The sequence below is a fragment of the Chanos chanos genome, chromosome 1 (assembly GCF_902362185.1).
Source record: "Chanos chanos chromosome 1, fChaCha1.1, whole genome shotgun sequence".
NCBI lineage: Eukaryota > Metazoa > Chordata > Actinopteri > Gonorynchiformes > Chanidae > Chanos > Chanos chanos.
The window spans coordinates 58326099-58345404 of record NC_044495.1 but is presented as its reverse complement, the minus strand read 5'-3'; the positions used below and the strand labels follow the sequence as shown (position 1 = coordinate 58345404).

Below are 19306 nucleotides of genomic sequence, written 5' to 3'. Positions count from 1 at the left end.
TTTTTTTTCTTTTTTTTTTGGTGGGGAGATTTGAGGGAGGGGTAGAGGTGCCATGTCCGTGGGCCCATTCGAGTGGCGATTAACCGTCACCAAGGAGACCCACAATGGAGTGTGCCTCGTCCAATCAGACCACGCCTGGTTTCACAGAAACTAAGGCTCCTCTCCTCTCTCAGCACTACGGAAAGAGAGAAGGATGAAGAAGAAACGGAGAGAGAGAGAGAGAGAGAGAGAATGAGAGAGAGAGAGAGAATGAGGGACAGAGAGGGAAAGAAACTGGTAGTATCACTATGTTCAACGATACTGATGAATGGAGATGGAGTGGTAACGATGCACTGTGAGAGACCAGAGGGAGGGAGAGAGAGAGAGAGAGGGGCAAAAAGAAAAGAGGATGGGGGGGCGGGTTGGGGATCCAAGAAGGACTGCCAAGGCTCTGGCACCTCAGACAAGCCACAGTCCCAGCGCGGTTTTTAGCCATCCCGTTAAATTCAAACGGAAGGGGCTGAGCTATGGCATCTCTCACTGTGCCAGCGACAACCGTCCTCAAAAAGCCGTGGCTTCTCTTTCCCTCTCGCCCCCTCTCGGCCCGGGAACCAAACAACGCACCCGCGTTTCCCTGCTGTCCCTTTCTCGGGACGCACACTTGGCCACACGCGAGCGCTCCACTGTTAGCTCGTGGGCGTCTGCCGTCCCGAGGACGGAACACGCCCGTAGGGTCTCGAAGAAGCTGAACCTCTGGGATCTTCGAGTTTTAAAGATTTCTGAAGGCAATGTAATCGTAGAAGATGAACGTCATAGTCAGTCTTCAAAAATGTTGGCCTGTTTCAGGTTGAAATCACAGGTAACCGGGGGAATCCAGAGTGGGAGACAAAGGGGAGACAGGAGTTATGGGGTAGAAACATATTTAAGTACAGGTTATACCTGTGTTTACACTTCCCGAACAGGACACTTATTCTGCAGGAGATTCAGTCTGTAACGCTTGGGGATATTTTTGTGACGGAAACTTTGTGCAGTTGTACACAGAGGAGCACTTTACACCCAAAGGTGTGCAGAAAAAAAATGACATTGTTCTCTCCCGCCCCCCCCCCTCTCTCCCCCTCTCTCTTTCTCCCTCTCTCTCTCATGGAGAACTCTATAATCACGTCTTCCTTTTCTGCACACAGATTTCCATTTTCCTGTTTTGTTTTTCTTGGGAAAAGAAAAAGTCTTTAAAAAAAAAAAAAACACAATAGCCTGGGTTTCAGAAGCGCCCTTCCCTGCCCCGTCCCTGCATTCACAGACTTCCTCTTCATTTAGAGAACACTCTCCCCGGCCACCGTGTGGACACGGCAACCGTGAAAACAGGTAGCAACCAGCAGATAAAAACTAAGCCTGGGAGGAGAAACAAGTCACCAGGGGGACAAGGCAGAGTGCGGTACATCAGATTACCAGCCTTTTTTTTTTTTTTTTTTTAGGCTCAGGCTAAAACTAGAGGACATGTAGCGAGTGAGGCTGTCGGCTCAGTAAATAAATGGAGACCGTTACCTTGGAGACCGTTATAGCTTTCTTGAAGTCCCTCCCACCAGATATTCTGAAACCCCAAGGGGAAGGACCAATCAGGTTCACCGAAAAAGACATGATGTGAGTGCAGCAGGCTGTGCCCCAATGACTTCAGGACTACTGTGGAGAGAAAGAGAGAGAGAGATTTTTTTTAGTAAGACAGAAGTTGACGTTGGCTTGCTTTGCCTCGTGTCAGCTTAGCGAGTTTCCACATCTGAGGATTACATTCAGGTGAAGAGGTGAGAACTGATGTCACCTGCTCACAGAACCATTCAAGTGTTTCTGCATGACTGCAACTTAAATCCCCACACACACACACACACACACACACACACACACACACACACACACAGAGAAAGCTCAATAACCGCATCAAACAGGAGTGGAAGGTATTCCACGGCCAGAGGCACATGACTGGAATTGTTGAAGTTCTTTCAAAGCCACGGTTTTCATGACTTCCAAATGTCCTTTTCTGAAAGAAACCCTGCCCCCAAAAAAAGGAAGAAAGACAGAACTGAAAACATCATTTTACTTCCTGAATCAGTCGAGTCTCTGCTCTCTGTTAATTAACAGGAAAGCTTCGACTGAGAGCTTAGCGTCCTTTGGTCACCATTTCGGAGTTATTTTGAGCAAAAATGGCAGTTACTGTCTCACTGGAGCGCTACATGCAATTGCTTTTGGAGCATAATGCAAAACTGTTGAGTCATAATAGCATCCTGCGGCATCCACAGCTGCACAAAAACCCTAGTAATAAGGAAGTATTAAAAGTTGCTTGGGTCAGAGTGCCATTTGGCTGCTGGTATTGCGGCTCTCGAGCCATAATGGAGAGTAGCATGTCGCAGTTGCACCGAGGAGCATGTCTTCTTCCCCCTCGAGTGTGGCATGTGTCATTAGTATACATTCTAGAGTGGAGACTCTGACAGCGTTGGCTGCTTTGCGATGCATGGCTGTGGCCAGAGACTGGAGGGGGCCGGCAGACAATAAGGCCCCAGCCTGGTTCAAAATCTCTTACTCACCTCCCTTACATGGAAAACACCTCCACACACAATTTCAGTCACTAAAAAACTGAGTGTGTGTGTGTGTGTGTGTGTGTGTGTATGTGTATGTGTGTGTGGTGGGACAGTCACTAAGACTGTGTAAGTCTGTGGTTCTCTGTGTTTAACACTGACAATGACAGTGAGTTTTGTGCATGTGCATGTGAGTGTGTGTGTGTGTGCGTGTATGTGTGGTGGATCATCCGTGCTAGTTTCTGAATCCCAGGCCTGACTTCGATGAACGTGAATCAGTTTCTCCTGGACAGACTTACAACTTTGTTCACTTGAATTACTGCGGCTCTTTCGAACAGAAACACGAAAATTCAGATTTTATTCAAACAGACGTGCAGTGCCAACCGTTAGGGAAAGTCTGACGGTGGAGTTAATAAGAGTTTTGTCTTTGGGGTAGAGAAACATCGCAAACTGCAATATTCCGCTGCTCTCTTGCATTACTTTTTCCACTTTGTGTGCGTCCAAGACACAAAAAAATGGAATCCAATCAAACTCTCGTTTGAAAAAAAAAAAAAAAGATTCACAGCATTTTGTGGCTAGTCCAATACACCAAACCACAATTTAAAAGCTTTTTTTTTTTTTTTTCCCCTTCCAACTCAAAACAATCCATCCAGTTCTGTTAGTTCTCAGGAAATCTTAAGCATGTAATTTCACTTCTGCATGGCATAAAGAAAAAAAAAAAAAAAACAATGGCACAATTTTTTCCTTCTTTGAACACACGGCTTTGACTCCAGGTATCGACAAACCTGTACAGCAACAGCTTAAGTCACGTTGATTTCTCCGTTCGTCTCCTTCTAAAATGCGACGCGGCGGCTTCCGCGGTGGTGGGCGCATTGCGTTGACATGATGCGCGGCTGTCAGTGGAAACTCTGATAATTACGCGGCCGATGAGGATCGACGCTTCAGGCCTGTTTGCTTTTCAGATTTGGCCAAAAGGCACGAATGTCTGTTATGAAACACGGAAATGAGCTTCCTTCACGCAGTCTCTTTATCTCTCTAATGTGTTTGTACGAAAGCATTACAAGTCGAAACCAGCATACCGCTGCAGGATAACGGACATTCCACTGAGAGCCAATGGCTAACTCTTGATACAAATCACTGGGTTGATGACCTTCAATGTTATTTGTGGACGTGATAACAGGGTCAGAGAACCATTTGTTTGTTTGTTTGTCTGTCTGTCGTGACTGTCTGTGGACAATTACAGTACATTTTTTTACCCCGTTCAGACAAAAGAAAGATAACAGAATGACGTTTAAACGTCATTTACAGATCTATAGCAGCCAACACATTTACAATCATGTTTAAATGAGCGAATGTAAGAATAACGGTACAGTTAATTACTAAAGCAGTAATTGTGATTTGTGACATGAACCACAAATAATGGTGAAGAATTCAAGGAATTCACCCGTAGCCAGAACAGAACTGTGTCAGAGAGAGCGTCTAACAGTCTGTCCCAGACTGGTCTCTCAAAACAACAACAATGTCTAGAGGAACGAGGGAGAGAGGATAAAAGAGCAAGCATTTCCATTTTTGATCTAAGACGTACACTTTTAGAGAGGCCACAAACACACACACACACACACACACACACGTTTTTTTTGCAATGAGGAATGCACTCATAACCCATCATGAGCAGTGCGGGGTAATTAGCAGCTTTTACAAGGCTCTCCCTCATTAGAGTCTCCTCATTACTGCGGCCTGGACTGATTCAACCCCTTCAGTCACACGCTCTCTCTTCCTCTCTCTCTCCCTCTCTTTCCATATTCATCCTCTTTATTCTCTCTCTCTCTCTCTCTCTCTCTCTCTCTCTCTAAGTTCATCCCTTTCGTTTTCTCTCTCTCTTTCTCTCTTTCCATATTCATCCTCTTTATTCTCTCTCTCTCTCTCTCTAAGTTCATCCCTTTCGTTTTCTCTCTCTCTTTCTCTCTTTCCATATTCATCCGCTCCATTCTCTCTCTCTCGTGCTCTCTCTCTCTCTCTAAATTCATCCCTTTTATTCTCTCTCTCTCTCTGTCTCTCTCTCCATATTCACCCCTTCATTCTCTCTCCGTCTTGCTCTAATCACAAATCTGCTCTTCTAAGCCAAGGACTTCAGTTAGTCAGAAAAAGGTCTCTCTCTCCCTCTTCCTCTCTCTCTCTCCCTCTTCCTCTCTCTCTCTCTCTCTCTCTCTCCCTCCCTCCCTCTTTCTCTCTCCCTCTTCCTCTCTCCCTCTCTCCCTCTTCCTCTCTCTCTCTCTCTCTCTCCCTCTTTCTCTCTCCCTCTTCCTCTCTCCCTCTCTCCCTCTTTCTCTCTCCCTCCTCCTCTCTCCCTCTCTCCCTCTTTCTCTCTCCCTCCTCCTCTCCCCCTCTCTCCCTCTCTTTCCCTCTCCCTTTTCCTCTCTCTTTCTCTCTTCCTCTCTCTCTCTCTCTCTCTCTCCCTCTCTCTCTCTCTCATCATAATTATGGCACACATCCAGCTCTCCTCTTCTGCATACACTGTTGTCTCTGTTACAATAAGAATGACTAATTCTGGTTGTGTTTGACAGAATTACTAAATCCGGTTGTGTTTGATAGCAGTGAATCAGAAGTACTAATTCTGGTTGTGTTTGACAGAATTACTGACTCCGGTTGTGTTTGATAGGAGTGAATCAGAAGTACTAATTCTGGTTGTGTTTGACGGAATTACTGATTCTGGTTGTGTTTGACAGGAGTGAATCAGAAGTACTGATTCTGGTTGCAAACGGAAAGTTTAAGATTCAGATTAATATCCTATTACTTGTGACACTGCAAGTCAGAAAACATTCTGATAAGACTTGAGCAACATCCCTCTGATGAAAATGAACAGGAAAAGTGCCTTTAATTTGTCACACAAATAAACAAATTCTCGTTGTGATGACCAGTTTTTCACTGAGGAAGAAGCGGTGAAAATCAGTCGTTTGAGTAAGGAAAATTTGAGGCTGCTAAAAATGCAGCGTGTGCGTGAACTGGACATGATGGTGCGTTGACGCGTTTACTGGGTGTGTGAGAAATCTGGAGGTTCTGGTATTGAAGGAGATACCATTTTACCTTACTGACGTTATCTGATTGCGCAAACCTTGTTGTCCTTGTCACTAGGCAACTTAAATCTCAGCCACCGAGTTATAAAACTATAAACTTCGATGGTTATTTGCACAGCCTAATCCGACACGAGAGGAATGCATTCCATCAAAGAAGTTTCTCAATATCACTCACAACCGTGACGCGACAAAACCTAGAAGTTTCTTCGACGGGTAGAAATACTAGTCGAAAACGCGTCACCCGGTTCACCTTTCCGAGCTGCGCTCCATCGACCAACCCATTTCAGCGACGGCTGAGGTTCGGCTCACGTCAGAAATACCGCGGCTGCTTCTCACGGGTGGATCAGGTAACAGTGACATTCTACAAAACACAATCAATACAATGAAACAACCACCGCTGACTGAGAGCCTGATCCACGCCTCTTAAAGTGGATTAAAGTGGAGGGAGACACCCAAATACTGCACTCTGATGAAAGTGTGACTACAGGCAGGCCTGTCGAAAGGGTGAGGAGAAAGTAGGAGAAAGGCTGAGAAGGGTTAATGAATGGGGTACTGCAGCTGAGTACACGACGAGATGAAAACGAGCACAAAGCTCCAGCACAATACTAGAACAAGGCCTATTATTTTCTTAAACAGCATAATTACACACGCGCGCACACACACACACACACCCACACACACACCCATCACACATACACACAAGCACAACACATGCATGCACGCACACACACACACACACACACACACAAAAGCACAACATGCATGCATGCATACACACACACACACACACACACACACAAACACAAACACACACTCGCATAGTTGTGTTGACAGCTGTGAAGCTGAAATGACTCCAGTTTTTAGAGGCGGACGATGTACACACACGAGAGAGAGAGAGAGAGAGAGAGAGAGGGAGAGAGAGAGGAGAGAGAGAGAAAATAAGGGCCATTAAAAGAAAGAGAGAAAGAAAGAAAAGCCAAATGGAGTGAGGGGACTGAGCGAGGGGAACATAAGAGAGCTCGCTGACATTCCGGTTAAACGGAGTTAGGGAACGCCAGAGAATTTCAGTAAATGGGCCCAGAGAGGAACAGGACCAGGCTACTCGCGGCCAGTGGAACAGAGCTTAAAGTCCTGCCGTGAAAAACCGGACGAACGCTCGCGTGTAAGGCCCCGAACAGCGCCTCCGCGTTGCCTTCGGTGAAACTTCACTCATTTTAAATCATCCCCCCATCCTTGTTACCTCATCGCTTAATGTTCCCCCCAAAACCACTTCAAAAATAACAACAACAAAAAAAAAAACCCTGCACATCTCTACAACTTGCTGAGACAAGTCTGGGAAATTATGCGCAGTTTAGCCGAGGTTAGCGCGGCGCGATTTCACACAGCCCCCGGGCCACGTCTTCGGCTAAACTTCAGCACACTGTTATTACGGATGAGACACTGACTTTCACATAACCCAGGAGATGACTGATGTTGGCAGCGAGAGAGTTTTTGTCAGTTTGATCTGTGATATCTCTATCCCCTCTGTCTGTCTGTCTGTCTGTCTGTCTCTCTTTGTCTCACTCTCTCTCTTTCTGTCATGACATTCTATGGGAATCTGAATGTTTGTGCTCATGCTTAATGCATGAGTGAGACAGCATCTCCTGGTGAGAGAGTGTGGTTGGTTTTCCCGAAGTCTTTCTCTTCCCGTTCGGAATGCCGTGGCTGTGTTTCCCTGAATCAGGGCTCTGGATGCGGACCAGAGTTCCAGCGCTCTGATGCAACCAGGAACGATAAGATGACATCTGCAGATGGACCACTCGCAGCGTGTTTCAAACACACACACACACACACACACATCTTTTTCAGAAGAGGACGTTATGTTTTTAGCCCAGGAGTAGGTTCACTTCCATACAGGATTACACAGATAGTACGCTGCTACATTTACATCTAAAGATTGCGACCACATCCTCCTTGGCACGGGTCCACATGGTTAATGCAGGAGTATGTCTAACTTAGTACAGAACTACATCTTTAGTACAGGACTATATTCATCATCATGTCTCTACATGAGCCAGGTCTTCTTTAGGGCAGAGCTGTGTAATTTTTATCATTGGAACTACATGTTCAGTACAAAGTCAGCTGCCTCTGACAGGCCTTTGATTGGATATTGTTTGTGCAGGTCTTTTCGATGCCATGTTTTCAGATCCACTCTCTTTAGTGTCAGCTACAGCCAATGATACAGCGTGTATCCTCTCTTGCACCAGGCGGAGCAAGAGAGGGGGGTGAATGAGAGGGTGAGAGAGAGAGAGAGAGAGAGAGAGACAGAGGAGAGAGGAGAGAGAGAGAGAGAGAGAGAGGAGAGAGGAGAGAGAGAGATGACAAATTGAAGCCTCCCCCTGATTCCAGTTTAAATGGCCAAACATTCTCAGGATTCTTAAATCATTTGAAATCCATGACTCAGTCATAAAACTCTCCGCGTTCAACAAAGACAGGTGAGAAGAGGGGACGGAAACAATAACAGGTGGGTGTCTCTCAGAACCCACATGACAGGGAAAGGATGACTAAGTTAAGCGAGATTGACAATTTGATTGTGTAATTGTGGCTAAATGAATCTTTAGACATTTGAACGCCTCTGGTCATAAAAAACAAAGGTGTGTTCTGGGTTTGTTCGTTTCTAATTGTGAAATAAATTCTATTCATCTGCTCTCCGATACACTGTTTGTTCTGCTTCCATGGAAACAGAAGGTGAATGTTATGATGGTGACTAAATTGTAGAAATGAGTGCAGACTTGCTCCAGGTTTTTACGCTTGTTCCAGAAGTGAAAATTCAATTGTTTAGATGCTGAAGCAGGCACATTTTTTTTTTTTTTTTTTTTTTTAAGCGTGGCACCTGCAACCTCCAACAAAATAATCGATACAGCTCTCCAGAACGCTGGCGCCAACGTTGACCTCTCGTTTACCAGACAGCAGACTGCTTGGCTCAACTGACACCGGGTTGTTGGTCAAAGCCTTTAAACGTTGATTGTGATTGAAACAAAAATGGAAAGTATGGGTTTTTTGGGGAGGTTTTTTCTTTTTTTTTTTTTTTTCCAGCCTGGTCTGTATACCGGCTGTCTAAAGCAGGGTGTTCTCTCTCTCTCTCTCTCTTTTTTTTTGTAGCACTGCACTCCATCATGTGCGAGAGGCCTCTGAGAGGAGAGGCGGAGAGGTAAGAGACGACAGCTGGTCTCCTCTGTGGCTTCTGCAGGCAGAATCTGTGGCACGAACTGGGTGCTACGTAATGTAGGTTCCTTTTACCACATCCCGTTCACGCTTTTACTAAAGTTCCTCACAATAGAGACAACGTGAAAAAAATACCCTTCTCGAGTCGGCCCTACTAATGCTGTACTACACAGCACTAAATCATCTCTCTCTCTCTCCCTCTCTCTGTGTTTGAGTATGTGTCTATTTGTGTGAGCGTGTGAATATGTCTCACACTCACAGATCCTCACAAAGAGACACACAGATTCACACTCCCACACACACACAAACACACACAAGAGGGTGCATAATCCCTCTATAGTCTAAATAGCATCATTAACAAAACACATTTTAAAAGGCCCTAAAACTAACCCACAAAAGTTAAATCCCACTAGAGCAGAGAGTGTGTTAAGTGAGTTAAAGAACTGAATCTGATGGATATCTCACACACACACACACACGCTCGCTCGCTCACACACACACACACTCTAAAACTGCATATTTTCTTTTCACCTCTAGCTTTCACATACACCCCAGCTACAAACTCTCTCGGGGTCACTCATCTCTAAAGCAAACACATGCACAGACACAAACACTCAGACGTATTCTACTTAGAGCGCACAACCCTCGGCGAAAATACACCACAGCCACAATTACAGTACAGACAGAAATATCTGAGACGACATACAACGGGCTGAGAGAATGTGGTGAGGTGAGGGAAGAGCTTCATCATCCTATCACTCAGTCATTTCTGAAACACAGCTCTGCGCCAGGGACTCGCAGGCCTTGACCGAAACGCAGTCAAACAGGGAGCAGACACCGCGTCAGAGGAACTGCGGTGGGGCTGGGAACACAACCACTCGTTTCGGACAATTTTATCCGACTGGAGGTGAACGAGACATGGTTAGTCATAGAAAGCGGCTACAAAACACGGACTAGGACCTGTGACTAAAGAAAACTTCACACTTAAGACACAGAGTGAGAAAGCAGAGGAGAGCAGAGGAGAGCAGAGAAGAGAAGAGAAGAGAAGAGAAGAGAAGAGAAGAGAAGAGAAGAGAAGAGAACTTTCATCATTAGATCATATCTGAGTGCGACGCTTCCTGTGGTACAAACAACTGAAAAAGGCTTCTGCTTGTGTTACGTCACACAATCCAGCACAGAACATTTAGCTTAAAATTCTCAACTGCACACCCACACATGACTTAAAATAAACTCCCTAAAACAAACAAACAAACAAACAAACAAACAAACAGTCTCAAACTAAAAATACGGCTCGCTGAGATTTAGCAGGGAAACAGAACTTGTTTTAGCGTTGTTTGTTTTGTTTTGTTTTGTTTTTTAAATCAATTACTCAAAAACCAGAAGCAACACCTAAATCAATCACAACTTAGCTTACGCCTGCTATGTCCTGTTTTCCAGTTGGAAATGAGGATTGCGATCCTTTTCACTTCTGAAGTGCCCAATCAGCATGCTAGAGCAATCAGGAAGCCTACACAATCGAGGCACAAAGGAGAGGCAGGGGGTGGGGGGGTGTGTGTGTGTGTGTGTGTGTGTGTGTAGCCACACAGAGGGAAGGTACAGGGCTGAAATACCACGCTCAGTGGGTGCACACTGGGGGCCTAGGCTTGGGACTGACACGTGAACACTGGGAAACATGTCCAGCTTTTTCCCACCCATTTAAAGAAAACTGCACAGTCATCAACACTCTATCCCAAACGTGGAGCTTGGCTTTTTAGCTTTGAGCAAGTTTAAAAGCCTGTGTGTTGAAAATCTGACAGCAAATTCCAAGTAGGAACATTTTATTGGGCCTGTCAAATGAGAATTGGATTTGGTCTCTACTCAAAGGAGACCAAAGAACTGTTTTTACTAAACAGAGGTTAGAATATTTGAAGGCCAAGACTACTTGTGTCATAGAAGTTTTAGAACACGCTAAGCATTCGGCAAACAATACAACGGCATAGGCGTAGACAATTGTTTTGTCATATTCTCAATCCAAAAATTCGCCGGTTGAATAATGAAGCAATCGAATGGCATGGGTACACAATGAACTTTTCAAATGCCTAGTACATTTCTGAAGTCTTGGGTTTTATGTGGGTGTGTCTGACGCGTACATCGGGGAAAGAAAGCTGTGACCATCTTCATCAATTCAGCATCAGTGAATCCAGATACTTCACTCGGCCCGGTAAACAGCACGCCCCGAAACAACAAAGCGAAACTTTACGCCGACTGTACCTCCTATACCACCCTTTTCATTGATCACACCCTAAAAGTGACATGTTTTGGATAAAATCTCCCTCAGAGAAACTAGTGACCTCACTCCAATTATAACTAATAACTGAGGGCGGTGATGAATACCTGGCAACGCAACAACATTGTTATCGAGTTTCACGCTGATGAGTGTAACACTGCTGAATCCATTTCTGGTTCAGCTCAAGTCCAGAATTTATGAGCCTTGTGTAAATGCTATTGAAAAAAGTGGCCTTTTAAAAACCTGCACGGAAGAGTTGATGATTCAAAAACACAGGTGAGCGCTCGAGAGCGCAGAATCCTCTTCGCCAGCACCATCAAATTAGTGCATCATGGCAAGATTCAGTTCAGTTTGAACGGTTTGACTATCAAATCATAAATCTAGACTTAAATACGAATTTGGAGTTTTGGAAGTGATGAACTGCGAATTTTTCACTCATGCAACATTTTTCGCGTGCGCAGTACTGAAGACATTAGTAACAATCAAGACATAAGTAAGGCAAAGCTGTAGATTAAAAATCGAGAAATGAAACCTAAAACATTGGTAACTGGCTTAATTAAGTGACAAACATGTATAGTCATGTAGTCACAGCGTAATGTGCTGGTAAGTGCTCTAATTTTACACAAGTTTTAAAAGCATCAAAGTTTGGAAAAAAAAAACAACAACTCAAGAGACCGAGGAAGAGGGCAATTTGCAGTTTCACTCTAATCAGCTAAACCAATCCAAACAGTAAATCTGTTAAAAAATTTGTTTACATTAGTAGAAATCAGAAGAAAATGAAACTCTTACCGAGGTTAATACGACTGATGAAGGGTTGCTAGCAATTAAACCGCTTTGAACTTGACACCTGTGGAAGAGGTCCCGCTAACAGCACCTTACGTCAAACTAAACTCTGAGGAAAGACACTGAAATGCAGCGATGATTGGCTCTAACTTCAGTAACTCTGTTCCTTACAGAGAGAGAAAAAATTAAGTTCCTTCCTTGATGCCAAGAAGTTTAAGACGTACGCAACGCTCTACGGCAATATGCCCATGTAACCAAATTCGTTATCATCGAACCTCACGAGGTCAAACGACTTTCCAAAATATATATCTCAGTGGAGCAGGGACGTGGCGGCATCACCTACAAACACTCTCTGACGGACATTAGATCACACGCCACGTGTTGCCATCAAAATAAAGCCCCGATCGATGGGCAGGGAAAATGACATGGGGCGTGTCATTGTCAACCAGTGTGAGACAGTTGAAATATTAATTTAAAGCCAAGGAGTGCGTTGACTTGATTCCGTTGCGCCTCCTGCTGACGTGAGAGAGCATTGCAATTTTCAAATTCCAGAATCCAGAATGAAACCTTCCGTTCAAAAGTGGTAATTATACGGCTTGACGTAAATTTTGACGACGTTGTATGAATATAAGTTGTTTGACTGCCTGGATTCCTTCTTTCTGTCTTTCTCTCTTTCTTTGGTCCATAATTCGTTCTCATTGGATGCTAATTCCTCTGTGTAAAATCATATTGACTCCTTTAGTTTGGTTTTCTGCTGTCAATAATCAATAATCAAACATTTTCTGTAACTGAAAATGACATCACAGTTCATAAAATGTTCCAGGATCCGGGCACCCGCAAGAATTATGCTCATCACCACTGGATTTTTGGACGATGTTGCAATGCTCTGTCAAACTGACCGAGGTGATATGTTGGATAGCGGAGTTCTGAAGGTCGATCTTTGGTTCCGAAACTGAGGGACTATGTCCAAAGGTCAGTCCGTGAAATGATCGGAATACAGACAAACATTCTCGGAGGATACTGTGTGGCTGGCCACAGTATGTTCGGTACACTGTACATTTCAATAAGTTAACTCTTTTTTTTTAATGCAAACTCATTGCCTTGAATCAATCAAGTTACTTGATAAAATCAATCTTGTATTAAGTTTGAATGACTTGATATTTTTCAACGACCCACACTTTCATATTGAGTAATATTTACGTCACACAGAAAATAATATTCAAGTAGTTCTTGCCAACTTAGCAATACTCAATACTGATTAGTTTCCAAAGTTTACACACCAAGTACGCTTAACGCCATAGATGTGAGGAATTGAACTAGTTTCAAATGAGTTGACAGTACTTATGGCTCTCTGGGCTGACTACAGAATGAGCTGAGAAAGTCAGAGAGAGAGAGAGAGAGAGAGAGAGAGAAATACGTCTAAAGATGACAAAAAATTACTCTCTCGCTGCTCCGCCTCCGACGCACCGGGTTAACATACGACCTGCTTTCAAGCAGATCCTTGTAGTGTCAATATGACACACATGGTTGTTCCCAATACTAAAGGTATCTTCTGGTGTCAACTTTAATTTTTCAAAGCTATTCATAGGCTACAGTGGCAGCACACTAAAACGCGATAGACCGAAACGCGACATTTTCGACTAATTTTTAATTTGACTTTAGAGTTTCGATTGCTTTGATTTATGTTCAACTATTCGAATAAGTAAAGTCCAAGCATTGATCCTAGGTCAAATTCGCCTCTCTCTTTCTCTTCCCTCCTTCTCGAGAGAAGGAGAGAGAAATGTATTTCGAGAGAGAGAAGTAAATTCTCAGAGAGAGAGAAAGAGAGAGAGAGGTGTTTGGCGCTGACGAAAACGTTTTGCCTTGTAGCTCCGCCTCCGACGCACTGGTTTAACATAAGACTTGCTGTCGGAGAGTCCATGCCACTCAACCGTGTTAAATAAATTACGTCCCTGTAAACTACAAGAAATATAGCCTAAACATAAGCATACAAAAATGTGAATATGGTGTAGGCAGAGTGAAAACATGCAAACACCATAAACATGTTGCAACTGTGGCCACTGTCATTTTTGAAAGATTATAAAATACGTCAAATAACGCTTTGCGCCCATTACCCGGGCCCGTGAAATGTTACAGAGCACTTGCGTACTTTAACTGTCTGTACATTTAACGATACAACGAAGATTACGGTACTGTGAGACATACACTTTAAACAGCTCTTGAAATAAACGCGATTACGAGAACATGATAACAGAAACGATTTAAGGAAGCCTAACAGAATAAATTTACCACGGGTAAACCCAACATACTCACACATCCACACACCCGCATAAACACATTGGAGCATCAAAAAGTAATTCCCACTCTTTTAAATAAACGTCCAAGCCTTATCCGCTTTTTTTATTACGCCCAGTACTCAGTGGAAGTTCCACTATGAAGTGATCAAACTGGATCACGAAGTTTGAATCGGTTGATGGTGCAGAGGGGCGAGCTACGCAGTTCAACCGGGCTCTAAATTGAGACATTTAGAGTCAAATGCAGACCCCTTTTAGCTCTGATATCTTTATATAATGTCTAATACCACGGCACTGGTGAGTTCATATGAGAATGGCCATTCAGTAATGACTACTGTTTCACACCAAATCACATCTCTCCACACTCAGCGTATCCGGGCAAGTGGTCAGACTTCACTTTCCCATGTCCTGTTAGTGTGTTTGTGTGACTGAAGTCATTGCTAGGAGATTAAACGTGTCAGATAATTAACTATTTTTTTCATGCAACTATAGAACAAGCCGAGAAATGTACAAATGTAACATATTTACGATAGACAGGAATTAATTCATTAATTCATTACGCCCCGCCCTTCTGTGTGACTACGACCATCGTATTGAATAACAATATAATCTGGATTTATGGCCATTCTTTGCTGTTCAAATCAAGAATTTATAAAATTATTTCGCTAGGTAGGTTACACTGAGAGCTCACAAGAGTTCATAAAAAATAATGTTAAATAAATAGCTTCAATTACTGTATTTTATTTGGTACTTAGTGGGTTAGTATTTGTCCATCTGTTAGATTTCAAATGAAAAAATTGTGAGTTTGGACAGTTAATTTAATACTCCTATGAAGTCACTGTATTGCTAATAAAAATAATAAACCAGATAATGTTAAAAGAATTGTACAACAAATTACTGCATTAAATTGTGCAGTAAAATTGTATTATACTTCCTGAGCATTAATATGACATCTGGTTGCAATATGTCATACATCCTAAAGTTATTACATCAGGGCAATATTTTTGCATTATCCTGTGTCATTAAACTAGCAGTTTTTGCACAAATCTCAAGTTTTTGATCTCTCCAAGCATGCGTTCTGAATTGTACTGTCCTCATGGCAAATTTGTTAAGTCTTTGAATATATGCTGTGCACAGTTAAATATAACACTGGTTTTCAATTAAAAAAAAATTCAGAGCCTGTCAGTCACAGTCTACATTGTTATCACTTGCTATCTGGAAGCTTATACAATTAATACTAGATCAGTGGAGAACACTACTGTTTTAAAGCTTATCAAGCTTTTTGGCAGCAAAATGTGAGAAATGTATAAGATTGTGTTGTACAGAACTGCGTCCTGTTAATTGACTTTGCTGTCAAACAGGTATGATTAATCCATGCCATCAAAATCTGTACATAAAAATGTTCAAATCTGAGACTATGTTAGCGCTGGTTTACCACAACTTTGTATGTTAATACTGTTAAATAATACAACTGTTCATTTATTTATGTGGACTTGCAACAAAGTAGAGAGACCATGAACAAAAATGTTCCAGTTTCCAGCACATCCTGTTACAGAAATATTTGCAACAAAGTCACGTGAAGATGAAACACCCCCCCCCCCCCGCCCCCCCCCCACACCAAAGAATTACAACACGCTCGTCTGTGACTGCCGTACAAAGCAGAAAGCTGCTAAAATATTGCCTGTCATGTGAGTCATCTTTCTGCCAGCTACATTTAAAGTCTCATGACGCACCAAACCTGAGGAACCTGGGCTTCACGGCGGCTCAGCGGGTCAGCACTGTCGCCTCATGGCGAGAAGGCCCCCGGCCGTCACAGGTCCTCTCTGTGTGGAGTTTGCACGACCTCCCTGTATCTGCGCGGGTTTCCCGCGGGTGCTCCGGTTTCCTCCCACAGTCAAAGACGTGTACGTCAGGATAAACGCTCCTGTCAGTGACCGAGGCGCTGGAGCTGGTCCCCGGGCTCCTCACTGCTCCTCACTGCTCCTCAAGTTTCAAGTTTTATTGTCATTTACTAGATAACAATCACTATCAGTAATGAAATTCTTGGGCTTGGGGCTCAACTTGCACAATGTAAGTAAGAGTAGATAATAATAATAAAAAAAAATAGATAAGGTAATATAAAGACATATATTTAAAAAAATGGAAATATATACATGTGCAATAAATAGAGGAAAGACATGTAAAAATATAAAAATATAGGAATATAAGCTCCTAGCGTGTGTGTGTGTGTGTTCTCACTGCTTGCTCACTGGTCAAATGTGGAGGGTACATTTCACTGCTCACTGCTCAGGTGTGTGTGTGTGTGTGTGTGTGTCTAATAAAGTACTTCTACTTCTATGAAACACAAACCGATTGACCCTGTTGAGAACCCAGGAATGATTTGCAAGCAGGATGGAAGATCCTTTGGCCTGTTCTGTAGAGCAGACAAAACTCTTGAGTGTTACGACTGTGTTGAGTGAGACCAAACGTTACACGACACTGCTTCTGTTGAAGAAGAGTCTGAAAAACTGAAGGTGAAAGATAAATAACCTTTACAGTCATAAGACACTCTTAGCAAACTGAGGACAGGATTTAATAAAAATGTCAACTATGAAATTTTTTGTGTAACCAGTCCATTCACATGTATAAATTTAATAACAACAATTTAGGTAGTTGGGTAATAACTTAGATATAAAAGACTTTAAGTGTAGCTCGTAAAATTCGTTCAGGTCAGATGTGACAAGAGAAACAAGCAGGACACAGATGAAAGATTATAATGTTTGACTGTGATGATCAAAGACATACAATAAGTCAGGAATTCGGCCCATTGATCCTAGCTCATAGTGTGTGTGCTCACCGGTCTTGGGATGGGTTAAATGCAGAGGCTCTATTTCACTGCTCACTGCTCAGTCTGTGTGTGTGTGTGACGAATAAAGTCAGTTTGTTTGTTTGTTGTTTGTTTTTCTCCGTGCAGTACACCACAGAACACTCCCCATGCCAAGGGATTTCCTCCTCTCTCCTGTCGTTCTGTAAGTTTATCACTATGTGAACTTCCACTCACCAAAGACTGGCCTTGCATCAGTATTAACACTGGTGTTCAGGTGAAGCCTCAGGGAAAAAATCTCTGATTAAGATGATGAATGACATCGATATGGAAGTGAAGAAAATTCCAGGAATGAGTGAGCCTGCAATAAAAATATTCTCCATCTGAAACTGACTTAGCTGGACTATTTATATGTTATTCTAGTGCTGCATCTTAAATATCTTCTTCCTCTGTGTATGACTGATTAAAATACTCTGGCAAATATTTTCATTGAAATGAAAACAAAAACAATTTTTTTAACATTACTCATCTCCTCAGAACTGAAAAGCATTCAGCAGTATGAAGGTGTGGTCTTTGTGATTATCTGCTAAATTCATTACATTCATATGTTAAATATGTACAGAAATATGTATTGCGTGACGCCATAAAAGACCATGGGCGAGTGTTAAACAAGTTTCTTTGAGACTGCCCTACCTAATTTTGTTCTAATTACAGCGTGGGCCTCACGATGAGACATACCGGAAAGGGACATGGGGTGGCGCTGTGGGGTAATCCTCGTGTTAGACCGGCAGCAGGTCTCATTCCAGTTTGAGACCGTTGCAACAAGTAGTTACATCGCAAATCTCCGTCCTGTTTATCATTGCTTTTATTTGATTACAGGCGCGTCCACAGTGACAGAAACCAACTAGTTAAGCTGTTCGGTTGTTTATGCACGTTCAAGCAGATAAACTTAGTTGCGAATGTGTTTATTAGAAAAACCGTGTTATATTTAGCCACGATAGGCTAGTGTGCGCGAGTGACGGATGAGTGAGATGTACTGTACGCGTGGATAAATGCGTGGCAGATATCGCACCTTAATGTGTACTCGTGCAGCAAGACCATTGCAGGAGGTACCATGACATTCTCTGTCCTGTTAATAATAGCTTTTATTTGATTACAGATCAAATAAGAAATACAAAATAAAATATGTGGCACTGAAGAAACCTGCCTCTTCTCTATGTGCAATAATTGCACCTTAATACACATTGTAATGTATTGTAGATGTTTCCACTCCATAGTATACTTGGTAATGTCGGTCAAATCTAAAAATGTAGTCACTTAATTTATGCACAGTTTCCTGTTTTCTCTATATCGTTTTTTTTCCTCGGTGGATGTGAGTCTGGATCCAGATCCCGTAAATCCCTGTCTCTACCTGTCCGATGATGGGAAACGAGTGAAAAATGCTGCTGACATAGCGCCACAGCGTCCCCAAAAGACCGGAGACGTTCACAAATCCCAAAAGTGTCTTAGGGAAATAACGGCTTTTCCTCAGGGATATTTTATTATGACGTCATGGTTAAGGGGAACGGCTCAAGCCTGTATTAAAAGCAGTTAAATTAATCGAAGCTGCTCCTGAGAGTGGACTCTGGATTGTTAGATTGAGGAACGGGAATGGGTCCAGGGCTTGTGCTGATCCTGATATCCTCCTCGTACATCTTAAAGAGGTCTCACGGCACACTGCGGACGCCGACATACGAGGCTCTAAGTGGGGTCATTTTGATGTACGCATCTTTGAGGAGACTTGGATGGACAAATTTAGCAGGGCGCGGTTTTACTAAATGAACGCCACTGCTTAACTTCAAAGATGCTGGCATGGGTTGGGGGGGTTGTGACAGGGTTTGAATTTGGGACCTCTTCTTCTGCAGTCAAGTGCTTTACCACTAAATTATACCCCCCCCCCACTTTACACATAAGCATTTCCACACGTTGTAAGTTAAGAAAAAGAACCATAAGAACCTAAATTAGTGCATCTCACTGCACACATATTCAAGTTACGAACTTAAAGGAACTGCTGTTGTCACTGTGAGGGAACAGTGTGGGCGACTGAGACTCTTAGCTTGAAAAAGTTGTGATGAACCCCACTCGACCGTTGTGAACAGAAATCTGTATATAAATATAATCAGACAATTTGTGATTTAGTTGTTTGAGTAGTTCCTGTGCTGTGTTTCTACTGTATTGTGTTCTCTGTGTTATTTATCTGTTGCTGTTTAATTAGTCTGTTGTGCCGTACCATGTTTTCTGTTTTGTCTTTGTTATAACTTTATATGAATGAGTACTGCGCTGTTTTGTGTTTCCATTTA

The 19306-nt window shown here is 42.9% G+C and overlaps 1 protein-coding gene across 1 annotated transcript in view; it reads right to left on the bottom strand.

The window, feature by feature from the left end:
* The window catches only part of pdlim2 (PDZ and LIM domain 2 (mystique)), a 41142-nt gene extending 39528 nt beyond the window's left edge, over positions 1 to 1614 (bottom strand). Inside the window, exon 1 of the mRNA XM_030769604.1 lies at positions 1522 to 1614. Coding sequence (XP_030625464.1) covers positions 1522 to 1614 — 93 coding nt within the window. The remainder of the gene's footprint in view (positions 1 to 1521) is intronic.
* Positions 1615 to 19306: the final 17692 nt, after the last annotated feature.